This window comes from Fistularia commersonii, chromosome 30 (assembly GCF_037954325.1).
Source record: "Fistularia commersonii isolate RoL2024-O1a breed Wild chromosome 30, RoL_Fcom_v1.0, whole genome shotgun sequence".
Lineage (NCBI taxonomy): Eukaryota > Metazoa > Chordata > Actinopteri > Syngnathiformes > Fistulariidae > Fistularia > Fistularia commersonii.
In genome coordinates, this window is record NC_141313.1 from 1,254,452 (window position 1) to 1,270,521 (window position 16,070).

Here is a 16,070-nt window from a genome sequence, read left to right on the forward strand (position 1 = left end):
AAAAGCCCAGGAGGGGAAAATAAGGACGAAGGAGCTCGATGAATTCTCGCTGATTCACTTTAGGCAACCCACTCCGAGTCACCCTGAAATATGGCCGAGGTGGACAAAGAAGCGTGGCGCCGCCGTCTCGCAGGAGAAGCTCTTTCCAACACTGAAATACCAGCGCGGTTGAAAAATGAAGGGGTGCGTCTTGAAACTTTTTTTTTTTTTAGTTTCCCAAGGCGGGGCGTCTCGGCAGCTTCTCGCGACCCCTCGCCGGCCGCCCTCCGGCGCCATCGATCCGTCGGCCGAACGCTCCGCTGGGCTCTTTAACCGAGACAACCACTTTAACAAGGCTCAGTGTCCAAATCGTCCTGCACCAGGAAGCAGATGTTTGTGGAGCTTAATGGAAACGAACGAGACGATCGGCCCTCCGCCAGGCTACACTGAAGATGTAAATGCTTGCCGGGGGGTCAAATTGGAGTCGACTTGTGGAACCGGCTGCCGGGGAGCGGAAGCGCACCGCCTTCAACAAGGAAGCGGTGAATTGGCGGTTCGGAGAAGGACGAGCACCTCAAGGTGCCTGAACTTTGAGCGAGGAGATCATGTTGACTGATGAGTCATGATGGACAAGAGTACTTAGGTGACCTGGGTGATTGAGCCAATCCACTCAAGATTAACGTCTCTGCATCCATTCATCCATTATCTGTACGACTTATCGGGTACCCATACATGTATGCTCTCATTCACAGGTCATAGAGAGACATATGAACATTGACACATCTGGACAATTTAGGGGTCTCCACTGAACCTGGAGAACCTAAAGGAAATGCAGACACAAGGAGAAGGTGGAGACTCCAACAGGAATCCGTCTTGCTGTGAGGAGGAAGTGCGAACCGCCGCGCCACCATGCTGCCTCTATCCTTTCCACGTCATGTTTAATATTTCACGAGAGCTGGAATATAAGTCTGAGGTGCTATTTCAAGTACCGTCTTGTGAAAACCCAAGTCGTGGTTTGAAATCAGTAGACGCATCAGACACCTTCATGGTTCTAAAGGACCGCCGGCCAGAGTATTTTCCTCTTCCCATCGAGCGCCGCGGTTCCATTCACGGCTAATCGGTTTCGACAAGTTCACTCTGACCTTGTGTATCTACAAGATACAAAAAAAGGATCTCTGTAAATGTGGAGAAGACTTAACCTGGAGAAGAATCTGAATCTGGGGCGCCGGCGAATAACTCCGCCTCTGCGGACTCACGGCTCGGACATTAATTCATAATGTCCTTTTTAGATATTTAGCCTCTTAAATATCACGGTCCCGTCTCACCATGAAACATTCATGGACCATGGATACCAGCGTTTCCTCTGAAGGTCTTCACAGACGCGCTCAGTCAACAGCCGTCTGGGTCAGAAGGTGGAGAAGAGATGGAGAAAGGTGTGCAAGAAGGTTGCAACGCACCAGAATGGAAGGTAGCCTGGAGAAGCCTGCAGAGATGAAGATGAGGACTTCTTCTCTTCTGCACCTCTCGGTCAATAATGGTCGTAATTATCTACAAATGCTTTCCGGGAGACCCTGAGGACACCTGCACCTCATTATTGATTTATTGATTAACCGCGAAATGAATTGCCGATCTGATTAACATCAACAGAGGCTGAACGGCAGAACCTCCCCGGATCTTCATCCCGATGTCTCGGTATTGGATTCGATGGAACTCTCTCTTCTGGGTGGAGATCTCCTGCCGGTCCACAAAGAGTTGTAGCTTCTTGGATGTCGGTCTGGGACTGCCGGAGATCTTCTCTCCTCCGCATCATGGAGCTCAACCCCAGAGGTCTCCCTATGAGCGGCATCTATGAGGCTACCCTCGGTCATCCTCCCATCTACCTTCTCACCTTGATCAAGGGGAGGAACTTGGTGCACAGGATGTTTTCCCAATGTCTATCCGGGTGTCCGGACTCAACCTTCACCTGCTCCACAGAAGAACCTGACACTCAAAGACTTGATCTTACTGGACGGATCTGAAGAGGAAGCTGGATGACTTGGAGGCAGATGTTGGAAGATGTTCACCTGGATTTAATCCACTTCATGGTTACTGCACCTCTGCTAATGTAGACCCATACAACACATTGCTGAACGGCTCCCATGCTGAAGAATCAGGGTGAACCCCTGATGGACAGACACCCAGGTGGGAAGGGACTGGGGTCAATTTTGTGCTTTACATCCAGAAGTAACAAAAACACGACGGGACTATAAGCAAAGAGTCTTCCTGCGCCACACTGCATGCCTTGAGGGGCTCTTTGACAATAAATTTCACCTCACCCAAGAGGGTCCTTTTGAAATGAATAAGGAATTAACTCCTAATGATGGCCTTGAATAATGTATGGTACCTTCTCCCTGTTTGACATCCCTGCTCAGCGCGGCACCGCCTCGTCCTTCTGGTTAAATTCCCTGATTTAGCGGAGTGAAACCTCTGGCGATGCATGAATGACTGAATGATTCAGCTTTCCGTTCTCGCCCCCGTCCTCGGTGCCGGGCGGACGGATTCTCCTGGGAAACTAGCGTTGGCTCGGCGTCTCCCCGCCGTGTAAAATTCAATTCCAAGGAACATTGGCAGCCCCTTTTCCCGACCACACCGTTCTAGGGTACACTGAGGTAGCTGGAAATGATCATGACTATTTGTCGGAACAAAACAACGTCCTTGGTCTAAGAAGAAGAAGCTGCTGGATGCTGGATTGTGATGGGACCTCCTTGGATCCATTCGGGTTTTCAAGAAGGTCAGCGCAACGTCAGCGGTGATGAGGAATTGGCGTTGGTCCGTCGTGGTGAAGAAGGATGTACCCATGGATCTACGCTACCACAAGGTGCCGGTGGGGACCGAAAGGACTGGATCACGGAGCTAGCGAGTGAGTTTGGGGGCTCTCTAGAACTAGGGTGAGGAGCTTGGCCACCCAGGAGAGCCAGATGAGGAGGCTCGGGGATCTGGTCAGGATACCCTCTGGACACCTCACCGGTGAGATGTTTGAGCCCCTTGAGAAGACCCTGTGTCTCTGAGCTGGCGAGGGAACAACTCGAGTCTGGGTCTCCTGAGACCCCATCCAGGATAAAGAGGCAGAAGGTGGATGGATGAAACAATTTGCAAAGTGCAGGATGGAATCATCTGATCTCCACTGCGCTGAACCTGGATGTCCATGACACTCGCCAGCTTTGCCTAGAATTTAAACAGCGCCCAATAAGATAGATTTTGTATTCTATACGTTGGATTTTGGTGGACAAGTGTCCGACCTTCTGACTCCATGATGCAGCTGCTGGATGTAAATGTCAGCAACTTTCTCCTCACCAGTTATTCTTTCACATGCGCTTTGTTACCCAGAGAAGATCCTGGTCAAGCCCTCTTACCACGATGAGGTTCCACATGCGCGCCGCCTCGGCCACCAGCGTGGAGACGGAGCTGCAGCCCGGCATCAGCACGATCTTGATGGGCTCGGTGTACAGGAGGTCGTACAGCAGCTTGGTGGCCTCGCCCGGGTCGCACTGTGGACACAGAGGAAACAGGGACCATCGGTGAACATTTCTGATCTCTAGATGTTTCCCTGTCTGGAGTGAACCCCGCCTTTTACCCAATGACAGAGTGGGTAAAAGGCGAGGTGCACTAATCTAACAAGCTGTGGCGTGGAAAGGAAAGATTACCGAGACGAAGAAGAGTTCTGAATTTATTCCTCAAACACCAACACCAAACGAAGTGAACTCCAGTGGACCATAATACCCCTGACGTCAACCCTGCCCCCTGCTCCCAGTCCAGTGGGGTGAGAGGCCACGCCCCTTAGCGGCCGCCACAACACGACATTTATCACCCAATACCAAGCGCCATCCATCTTGAGGTCATCTCTGGTGCACCAGACGCTTGTTGTAAACATTTTCCAGCATCAGTTTATTGATTTACCATCAGTCCTATGGTACGTGCATACAAGTCACGGGGAGGGAGGTATCCATTAGGAGTTTTGGAGTGAGTCGGCGGATCGCGATAAGCTGTGTTATGGGAAGATTGCCGATTGTCCGAGACGCAAAAACGCGCGGCGACAGGACGCGTTTGCAGATGCCGACGCGTCTTTGTTCGCTTTGATAGCTTGAGCTGAGTCCCGGCGGAGAGCGAAGGAGGGGCAAGGTGAGGCACGTTCCAAGGTCACCTCCGCCGCCGGTCCTGACAGCCACGTCTGAGGATGCAGACAGTTCATTTTTTTTCCCGCCAGTGTGCCGGGAGAAAACATTTACCCAGCAGTCGGGTCCCATTATCTGGATCTGCGCGGTACAAATGGCGCTCCTCGCTTTCCATTTACAGATGAGAGTCAATGAAAAATCAAGAAGCTATTTAAATGATAATGGCGAAGGCGCGGTGACCATCGGTCAGGTGGAAAAGGGAGGGATGGAGATTCTGCGTGTTTTCTTTTTTTTTTTTTCCACCTACGTATCAAGTGGTACAACACGATTCGTTCGGTGCTGAAAGCCATACGGTTTCCAAATCAAATATCTATGAAACAACGATGGGATCGCAAATAATCCCCGCACCTTTGTTTTTACAACCCGGGCTTGAGATCACCGGTTCATGCCGGGTTGTTCTCTCAGCGAGGGCAGAGCAAATTTACACCGGAGTGCAGTCGGCGCCGCGTCAAACATGATAAACACATCCCATTTTCCGGTTCGATTACTTTTTGTCCGAGGCCACGGGCCACAGAGTTCGAAGTTCACTCGATGGGTTGTTCTTAAAGCCCACATCATGCCGGATGCAAGCAGATACAACTGGAGACGGGAAAGAGACCTTGTTCTATTTGTTCTACAGGGACCTGCTTGCAGATCAGACACTGATATTGCAGGTATTCACCGCTTCCTCAACGCTTTTTTTAAGCACGCATACCGTTTTTTGGGGACCAGAAGGCGCACCGGATGATAAGGTGTCCACTTTAAGACGTAAGGTGCCTCGCGGTAGAAGGCACATGATGAAACATACGGTGAATGAAGCCAAACAAAAGTCAGTTTGGTTGAACTTCTTCAATTCATTCAATCCTTCAATAATCCACTGTTTAATTTTGTTCTCTAACTGTGACCATCTCTGTTTGCGGATGACATTGTGATCTGTAGTAAGAGCAGACAACAGGTAGAGGAACATCTAGAGAGGTGGAGGTATGCTCTGGAAAGGAGAGGAATGAAAGTGAGTCGCAGCAAGACAGAATATATGTGTGTGAACGAGAGGAACTCGGGTGGAACGGTGAGGCTACAGGGAGTGGAGATCAAGAAGCTGGAGGATTTCAGGTACTTAGGGTCAACAGTCCAGAGCGTAGGAGAGTGTGGAAAAGAGGTGAAGAGACGGTCCAAGCAGGTTGGAATGGGTGGAGAAAAGTGTCAGGGGTACCAAGAGATAGAAGAACATCAGCCAGAAGGAAAGGAAAGGTGTACAAGACAGTGGTGAGACCAGCGATGATGTTTGGACTAGAAACTGTTCCAATGACCAAAAGACAGCAGGCAGAACTAGAGGTTGCAGAGATGAAGATGTTGAGGTTCTCTTTGGGAGTGACCAGGATGGAGAGGATCAGGAATGAGTCTATCAGAGGAACAGCACATGTTAGATGTTTTGGAGAGAAGGTCAGAGAAGCCAGACGGAGATGGTTGGGTCATGGACAGAGGAGGGATAGTGAATATATTGGTAGACGGATGCTGGAATTGGAGCTGCCAGGCAAGAGGTCTGGAGGAAGACCAAAGAGAAGGTTTATGGACGTAGTGAGAGAGGATATGAAGGTAGTTGGTGTGAGAGAGGAGGATCCAGAGAATAGGGTTAGATGGAGAAAGTGGACTCGCTGTGGAGACACCTGAAGGGAAAAGCCCAAAGAAGAAGAAGAAGAAGAAGAACTGAGACCATCTTGCTTTGTTCCCTCTGAAACCCTGCTGGTCTTCTCTAGCTGGCGCGGTTCATCTGCTCACTTCCTGCACTTCGGCACCATTGATTCATTCATGTTGAATTCTTTGGCGGCTGCTCTCCTCCCATCATCTTCTGCCTGACTGATGGCCTTGGGTTTGAATTCCGCTTCATAAGTGCGTCTCTTAGCGGGTGCCGTTTTTGGGGATCCTCAGTGATGTTGTGTCGAAGCACAGAACGTACCGCTGTTACAAAAAATGTCGGAGGGAAGCGTACTATGGACTCTTCTCTGATTGGTTTATGGTTGCCAGCGATAGCGGACACCTGACGTTAGCGTGAGGTTGGAACAACGTTGTAATCCGGCACGACACCGGAGTTTGTGCGATGTAATTTTTGAAATGCTCTTTGTCGGTCTCCTGTCACTTTATCCAAGAAGCGAAACATGGAGCGACATTGTCGGAAATAAAAACTACAATCATCATTTGGAAGCGTGCTTGAGGCTGGTTAGCAGTAGCTTCTGCCTGGATTATACATCCCTAAGGTCACTGTTGTATGTGCAACATGTGCGATATGAGGTCATGCAGTTATCAAAGGTACACCAACATATATTGAACATAGAAAGAATTCTCAATTTATTCATAAATAAATGTACGTTTTGCTTTTTTATAGTCGGTAGATCATTTTGCCTCGGACATTTGATAAGGAGCTTGCGCGCTGGAAAAATGCGTGCACCCCTGCATTAGAGGGCAACGCAGAATACACTCCCGAGTTCCGAAGTCCATTTCGGACAATAGCAAAGATGGCGACGGGAGAGGAGCTGCTGATAAAGTAGGTTCTAAGAAAGAGGAAGTCTGCGCAGCTGTTAATAAAATGGCTCCCTGGTTCTACCGATGCCTTGGTCTTCTACGTTCCTTTGCCTTCCTTGTATGCTCACACTTGAGCATACAACACCTGCCCCCACGTCTCCTTGCGGTACGGTGCCATTAGCTGTGTTCGGCCACACGCCTGCGAAGCCCCCCGAGATCACACACGAAGGAAAACCAAACAAAAAGCAACACCTCCCCTTCTGAGGCGCAAGCATTCATGGATTCACTGATTAATTGCAAACACAATGAAACTGTTCATGTTCATTCTTTCTCTCGCTTGGTCACTGTGAGCACAACAGAAGACGGTGTTTATGTAGGAAAGAAAAATTTCATCTTGTTTGGCTCTGAGCTGGAAAAATGCGTTGTGTGAGACGGGGATTTACCGATAACGCCGGTGGAGTCAGTCAGCATTTGTTGAAACTTGAGGAGCTCAGAGGGTCTCGCTCACCTCCGACAGAAGAAAGAGCATTCGAGCTTCTGCCAGACTACAAATAGATATATATTTAGATAATTTATTCATCCCCGAGGGAAATTCTGAAAACCCAACCATATCTGTAAGACTTCGGATAAAAAGTGTGCAATAAATACGAAGAAGACGTGTAGAAATCAAGAGTTGGGGAGGAACCGTCAGACAGCAGCATGTCACCGAAGCTACATCTGCCCGGACACGATGGATGGTCCAGGGTGGACAGAAGCCTGCTCAGATGCTGTCCAGCCCCAAAGCAAAACCCGCCTTCCTCACCACTTTTTGCACCATTAGCTCGATCCCATCCATCCATGCTTCTTCTGACCCGGTTCAAATATCGACTTTCTCACCCTCCCTCTATGCTGGTGACACTCGGATCTACTTCCGCCGAACCCTTCTGGGTTCCTTCTCTTCCGGCCGGTCTCCTCACGGAACACAGAAGTTCTCCACGTTAAGGGGGCCTTCAAATGTCTCTTGAGAAATGCCACAGCTAGCGTCTGGGTTAGCATTCAGCTAATTCCATATTACTAAACCAAATTCATCACTTTAGCTTCAGCAAGCGGGTTGTTTTCTAAACATACCCAGGGATTTATGGCGAAAGTGTCAGTGGGACGATAAGATAGAAGACCATCAGCCAGAAGGAGGAGACACTGTGGAGACACTGTGGAGGAGACAGTGGTGAGATGGTCTGCAAACATTGACAATGACTGAAAGACAGAAGGCAGAGCTGGAGGTTGCAGAGATCAAGATGTCAAGGTTCTCTTTGGGAGTGACCAGGGTGGAGAGGAGAAGATTTATGGACGTTGTGAGAGAGGTTATGAAGTTATTTGGTGAGAGAGAGGAGGATCCAGAGAATAGGGTTAGATGGAGAAGGTGGATTCACCGTGGAGACACCTGAAGGGAAAAGGCCAAAGGAGAAGAAGAATGTCACATGTGGGGCAGGACATGTATGACCGAGACAAAGAGAGTTATGGCTGCACCTTCCTGAGTGTAGGTCTGTGTAGTCCAACCAACATATTTGTAGTTCCACCAATTGTCCACCGTGACAACGTACATCTCCGCCGCATCCCATCTAATCCTCAAAGTGTCTCCTCATTGAGGTCCACGTCACCATCTGCCTCCGTCATCCATGAAGGCCCAAAGGAGATCTTTGCAAGAAGATCTGGTTGAAGCTCAAGGTCCTGCTCTGGGGATTTAAGCATGTAAGCTTTAAGAGCTTCACTTACGCTTCACTTCCCAGAAATACAGAAATGAATTCTTCATCTCTTGCTGTCAATGCATCATCACACTGTGTGTGTGTGTGTGTGTGTGTGTGTGCAGCTGCTCTGACGGTATATAATAAGCTGAATCCAACTCAAGCCTGGGATGCTGAGGCCGCGGGCAGCTGGCGGTACCAGCTGTAACAGTAGATCCCGACTCCCAAGGGGGACGTAAGCAAAGTTCTCCTATTTTTTTTCCTCCCGTCCTCCTTCTGCTTGACTCTTTCTGCCCCCATTTATTCTCTCTCTCCTCCTTCCTCTCTGGAGAAATCCCTCTGAAATCACTGATAGAGACGTTCATGCCTACTAATCCGCAACATATTGCCTGAAAATCAGTGAAAAACCAAAACAAGCAAATGTGGATTCCTTCTGAAGGTGGAGGAACAAAACATTGTCTTCTTCTTCTCCTTTGGGGTTTTACCCTCAGGGGTCTCCACAGCACATCCACCTTCTGATCCACCTCCTTTCTCCACCTTATCTACCATGTGTCGTCCCTCTGATGGACTCATTCCTGATCCTCTCCATCCTGGTCACTCCCAAAGAGAACCTCAACATCTTCATCTCTGCCATCTCCAGCTCTGCCTCCTGTCTTTTGGTCATTGCCAGTGTTTGTAGACCATCTCACCACCGTCTCCTCCACCTTTCCTTTCCTTCTGGCTGATGTTCCTCTATCTCTTCATATCCCTGACCCTTTTCTCCACCCATTCCAACCTGCTTGGACCGTCTCTTCACCTCTTTTCCACACTCTCCTACGCTCTGGACTGTTGACCCTAAGTATCTGAAATCCTCCAACTTCTTGATCTCCACTCCCTGTAGCCTCACCGTTCCACCCGAGTTCCTCTCATTCACACACATATATTCTGTCTTGCTGTGACAAACCTTCATTCCTCTCCTTTCCAGAGCATACCTCCACCTCTCGAGATGTTCCTCTACGTGTTTTCTGCTCTCACTACACATCACAGTGTCATCTGCAAACATCATGGTCCATGGAGATTCCTGTCTAACCTCATCTGTCAGCCTGTCCATCACCATTGCGAACAAGAAGGGGCTCAGAGCTGATCCCTGATGGAGTCCCACCTCCACCTTGAACTTCTGTTACACCTACAGCACACCTAAGCACTGTCTCACAGCGAGCATACATGTCCTGCACCAGTCTAACATACTTCTCTGCCACTCCAGACTTCCTCTTACAATACCAGGCGGAACAACACACCTGACAAACCAAAACATCTAGCTTGACTTCTTCTGTGCTCCTACAGAAGCAAGTTAGGGACTTCATATAAGTGGCGCCGAGAGCGGGTCGGATGTGGAGAAGAAGGAGCCGAATGGTCCGCGAGCGCACGATACAAGTCAAGACCATTTAAGAAGTTAAATAAGGCCACCATAAATGATGGTGGATTTGGGGGTGGAGCCATGAAGGTCCCGGCCTCCCGCTGCAGATCAAGACTCTGGACGATTCCAGGCAGCAATAGAAGATCAAATGGATCTTTTATGAAGATCTTCGTGAGTGGAGTCTCCATGCACAGGGTTCCTCACACCGTCCTTAAACAAGCAGGAGCTTCACTGGAGAGTGAAAGAATGAATGAGTGAATGCTGATCTCCATCAACAGAACAAACCAAAGGCATGAGGAACATCTCAAGAACCTGATGGTCTTCATCCAGTTGATGAGTTGAGACGGATCAGTGCTGATTGACACTTGGACTCAGGGGACGATGTAACTGTCTGCCTGCATCACACACACACACACACACACACACACACACACACACACACACACACACACACACACACATAGGAACAAACACACCGCACACACACACACACATCACATAGACACGCACACACCACACACACACACACACACACACACACACACACACACATCACATCACAGACACACGCACACACACACACCACACCACACATACACATGCACACACCACACGCACCACATACACCACACACACACACACACATACACATGCACCACACACACCACACACACACACACACACACACACACTCACACTCACACTCACAAACACACACACACACACACTCACACTCACACTCACAAACACACACACACACACACACACACACACTCCTTCCTCCAAGCCTCTGGGGACGATATTTAATCATCTTTTTTTTTTTACTTTTTCCAGATTCCCAGAAAAAGAGAGGGGAATTTTCTGCTCGGTTTGCCACCTGATGACACGAGTGTGTGTGTGTGTGTGTGTGTGTACGTGTGTGTGTACGTGTGTGTGTGTGTGTGTGTGTGTGTACGTGTGTGTGTCGAGGGGGTTGTAGCGCGTTTGTGGCGCAGCAGCGTGTGATGATGATGCCGGGATGCTGGGAGAAGATCAGCAGGGATCCAGAAGAGCAGAGAACTCTGCTAGCATAGCGGGGGGATGGAGGGATGGAGGGATGGAGGGATGGAAAGAAGAGTGGATGGAGGGATGGATGGAGGGATGGATGGAGGGATGGAAAGAAGGGTGGATGGAGGGATGGAGGGATGGATGGATGATGGATGGAGGGATGGAAAGAAGGGTGGATGGAGGGATGGAGAGATGGAGGGATGGATGGAGGGATGGAAAGAAGGGTGGATGGAGGGATGGAGAGATGGAGGGATGGATGGAGGGATGGATGGAGGGATGGAAAGAAGGGTGGATGGAGGGATGGAGGGATGAAAAGAAGGGTGGATGGAGGGATGGAAAGAAGGGTGGATGGAGGGATGGAGGGACGGAGGGATGATGGATGGAGGGATGGAAAGAAGGGTGGATGGAGGGATGGAGGGATGGATGGATGATGGATGGAGGGATGAAAAGAAGGGTGGATGGAGGGATGGAGGGATGGATGGATGATGGATGGAGGGATGAAAAGAAGGGTGGATGGAGGGATGGAGGGATGGAGGGATGGATGGAGGGATGGAGGGATGGATGGAGGGATGGAAAGAAGGGTGGATGGAGGGATGGAGGGATGGAGGGATGGAGGGATGGATGGAGGGATGGATGGAGGGATGGAGGGATGGCTGGAGGGATGGAGGGATGGATGGAGGGATGGAGGGATGGAAAGAAGGGTGGATGGAGGGATGGATGGATGATGGATGGAGGGATGGAAAGAAGGGTGGATGGAGGGATGGAGGGATGGATGGAGGGATGGAGGGATGGAGGGATGGATGGAGGGATGGATGGAGGGATGGATGGATGGAGGGATGGATGGATGGAGGGATGGATGGAGGGATGGAGGGATGGAGGGATGGATGGAGGGATGGATGGAGGGATGGAGGGATGGATGGAGGGATGGATGGAGGGATGGAGGGATGGAGGGAGGGATGGATGGAGGGATGGAGGGATGGAAAGAAGGGTGGATGGAGTGATGGAGGGAAGGAAGGATGTAAGGACGTCTGTGATTGGTCCACCTCCTGCTCTCTGTGCAGGATCGAAGTCTCTGACCTGCCAAATCCACGTGTTTGAAGTGAAGTTGTCAAGGTTACTGTTGTCATGCCAATCTGCATTTCACACTGACCCCCTTACAACCACACACACACACACACACACACACACACACACACACACACACACACACACACACACACACACCAGGTGTTTGAAGTCGGGAGCCAAAATAGAGCAGCTCCAGCCAATCAGAGTCCTGCTTTTTGCGCGTCACTGTGCATCAGACTGTTTGTTTACTGTGTGTGTGTGTGTGTGTGTGTGTGTGTGTGTGTGTGTGTGTGTGTGTGTGTGTGTGTGTGTTTTTCCTTGTGCACGAGTGTGAACGGGTATGTGCATCCCCGCATTCGTGCACCTAAAGTCATGCTTATTTTACAGCTGTGTGTGTGTGTGTGTGTGTGTGTTAGTTTTTCCTTGTGCTCGAGTGTGAAGGACAACGCGCACACTTGTAATTGTGCACATGAAGTCACATTGTCGTGTGTGTGTGTGTGTGTGTGTGTGTGTTTCTTCATGTACGAGTGTGAACTTGCACGCGCATACGTGTATTTGTGCACGTAAAGCCATGCTTATGTGCCATTCTATACGTGTGTGTGCTTTTCCTTGAATGAATGTGTGCGTACATGAGGTCATGCTAACATGTTAGTCCACGAGTGTGTGTGTGTGTGTGTGTGTGTGTGTGTGTGTGTGTGTGTGTGTGTGTGTGTGGCAGTGAATCCGCAAAGTGCTCAGAGAGGCTCGGGCGGGATGAGAGAAGATGAGAAAAGTCTCAGGAGTGAGTAATAAATCCTAATCCGGCTGAATCTGACAGAAACCTCCGGATCCTTCCAGGAGGCTCAGAGCTGTGTGTGTGTGTGTGTGTGTGTGTGTGTGTGTGTGTGTGTGTGTGTGTTTGTGTGACACACGTATCTCGTGGCCATGAAATAACTGCGAGGGGTTGAGATAACTTTAGGGGAAGTAAAGGTCTTGGTTCTTCTCACCTTCCAGCCGGACGCTGCTGATAAAACAGTTTCAAAACGTTTGGGATCAAACTCCCAACGCTAAAAATAAGGGGTTGCACAATTTATTGATTTTTTTTATCATTTTATTTATATTTTATGTATTTACTTAATGATTATGTGCTTGGTTTGTTTGCTGATGCGGATGGTTGGATTTAATCAATTTAATTTAATTTAATTTAATATAAGTTAATTCAACTTGATTGTATTGTATTTTATTTCATATCATTTTATATTATTTTACTCTATTCAATAGTATTTTATTTTATTTTATTGTTTTTTATGTCATTTAATTTTATATACATTTTTTGTATTCAATTCAATTGTAGATTTGTTTTATTCCATTTTTATTTGATTTAATTTTAATTTATTTCCATTCATTGAGGGGAGCTGTTTGCCTTTCTTCCCAGTTCCTGTGGATTTTCTGGTTGAAAACTACATATTGTCTTATTTATCATAATGATTATTATGTATTAAAGGTAATACTTGTATCCATTAATCATTATTTTTGTTTCCAGATCGCTTCTCATCCATTCTATATTTCCATATGCACTCATATGTGCACGGAGATACATAATGTATATAAGTGCATACATATTTCAGCCCGTGCACGTCTGCGTTCCAGTGAAAACAATGTTTCTGATGCACGTCGCTGCCTCCGGCGTGCATGAATGAATGAATGAGTGAATGAGTGAATCACCGTCAAGACGACTGGTGAAAGTAAGCTAGGTGCTACATGCTACATGCTACATGCTAGGTGCTACTGCGGCTCAGCAGAGGCCGAGATCGGATCGATATCTGGTTATCGTTTCGTTTAAAACTTAAAAACGACTTTTCTGTCCGCGGCGATCGGCTATCGAACGTTAGCTCTGCCGTTAGCCTGACCGCTAACGGAGGTGCCTCCTTCTCCTGGGACGTGAACGAACGAGTGAACGGTCGCTTCTCGCACGATAACACCCGGGAAAGTGCTGAAAGAACCGATGAATGGATGCAAATACGAAACAGAATTAGCAGTCGTGCTAAGCTACGATGCTAATTCTAGCAGAGCAGATTTTAAGTCACTGGAACTCAACGTACAATATGGGATGACAGACGTCTCACACACACACACACACACACACATTCGCATGAATACACGCGTTCTAACTGCATGATATGTGATACCAAGTTGAGCAATTCTATTTTAGCAGCAAAACTAAAGGTGAAAACTTTTTTATGTGAAAGTCATGTTTTGCTGTTTTCGTTGTTTGAACACGGCGCTGTTGATGCTCGCTTGGTAAAACATATACCGTCGTCTTGGATTTGACGAAAATTACATTTTATTTTTCCAATAAATAAGGGTCCGGTGCATGAAAGTGTGGGGGTTCAGAACCTCCAACAAGGTTCAGAACCACTGCGTCAGATACGGTAACTCAACCACCGACATTGCTAGCATTGCTAGCATCGCTAGCACCTGCTCTCTCATCCAATCGGGTGGCAGAGATTCAGCGGCTGCTTGAACCATGAAAGGATGAATGAATGGATGAATGTCCTGCTGAAGGTTCTGCTCTGCTGTTTCCCTGAACACGACGCGCCGCAGGAGGTCATGGAGGTTGAGAGCAGGCCATTAGGACAGTATCAGTGACACACACACACACACACACACACACACACACACATGCAGTTGTGACGCCACCACACAGTTTGAAGAACATTTCTGGTGGGCTTGGATCCATCTCATGAGCAGAACACTGCATCTGAAGAGAAGGCCGGCTCTCTGGATGATGGTCGGACCATGTGATTGAGGAGAGCGGGGGAGTGATCTCACACACACACACACACACACACACACACACACACAGAAACAGCTCTGGGTGAACAAATACTGAAATGTGAATCACGAAAGGCTGATTTTCTCCGGGAACTGAATGAACTGCGCGCTCAAACTTCCACGCCAGCTGCTGACTTACGACTCCACGAGGTGAATGGCATGTGTGTGTGTGTGTGTGTGTGTGGATCATCAATAATGGTAAATAAGCAAAAATCTGGAGCGTTGTTGGGGGGGGGGGAATCCAATGAGCGCTCTCACCTGCAGCTGGAAATGTTTTTGCACAGAAAGCTTAACTCCACTCCATGTTTTTACCTTCTACTTCTTCTCACAAACTATTTGCATGAACTAACATCCCCTTCAACAACAACAAAAAAAAAAAAAAAAAAAAAAAAAGGGGGGTCGGGCGTGAATGAACGCCGATACCATCCCCGTGCACGCCTCTCACTCACCATGCTGTCGTAGTGGATCAGCTCCAGCTCGTAGTCCGGCAGGATGTCGCTCCTCTCGTTGACCAGCTGCAGCGCCATGCGTGCGGCGGGGAGGCAGGCCTGGCCGCCGGGCCAGCCGCCGCTCATGGGGAACAGAGCTCCGATGTAGAGCTTCTTCTTGCCTAGAGCCGGACAGGAGCGACACAACAGGAGGAGGATGAGGAGCGCGGCGGGAAGAGGACGCGCCATGGCGGGTGGGGGAAGTCACTTTTTCCCGAGGAAAGTCGGGATCCTCCTCAGCTCAGGAACCGGGGTTCGAACTCCGACCCTTTCTGCTCATCTTATCCGGAGGAGGCGGCTCTGTGGCCGGGCGCGGGGCTCCAGGGGCCCCCGCTCCCTCCCGCTCCCACCCAACTCCCGCGGTCGGTCGCTGTCCGAGGTGCCGGAACCAAACTCCCGTGCAAACGGTGGAAACGTCGCAGTGACCGCTCCTCCTCCTCCTCCTCCTCCTCCTCCTCCTCCACCACCTTCTCCACCTCTTCTTCTTCTTCCTCCTCCTCCTCACGCACGCCAGCAAACATCCACACGCGGTTCCTCCTCCTTCTCTTCTTCCTCTCCGAGCGGCGTCGAGGCTGCCGATGAACCCGCCGGAGGTTCGGAGCGACTCGGAGCGGTTCGGAAAGGTTCGGAAAGGTTCGGAGAGATTCGGAAAGGTTCGGAGAGCGGCTCTCCTGCAGGACTGTGCGATCCGTGGAAGAGGAGCGGGATGCGCGGCGGGGAGAAGCTTGGCGCGGACTGCGGCGAGTGGGAACGAGTGAGGAGGAGGAGGAAGAGGATGAAGAGGAGGAGGAGGAGGAGGAGGGATGCTCGCTTTCTCCCTCTCTCTCTCTCACACACCACTTTGAATTTG

At 49.4% G+C, this 16,070-nt stretch overlaps 1 protein-coding gene across 2 annotated transcripts in view; it reads right to left on the reverse strand.

The window, feature by feature from the left end:
• The window catches only part of gabbr1b (gamma-aminobutyric acid (GABA) B receptor, 1b), a 170,534-nt gene that overhangs the window by 63,007 nt on the left and 91,457 nt on the right, over window positions 1–16,070 (reverse strand). For both annotated transcript variants that reach the window (XM_086177738.1, XM_086177739.1), the window contains exons 7-8: window positions 15,182–15,342; window positions 3,372–3,506 (exon numbers count right to left, since the gene is read on the reverse strand). In XM_086177738.1, coding sequence (XP_086033864.1) covers window positions 3,372–3,506; window positions 15,182–15,342 — 296 coding nt within the window. The remainder of the gene's footprint in view (window positions 1–3,371; window positions 3,507–15,181; window positions 15,343–16,070) is intronic.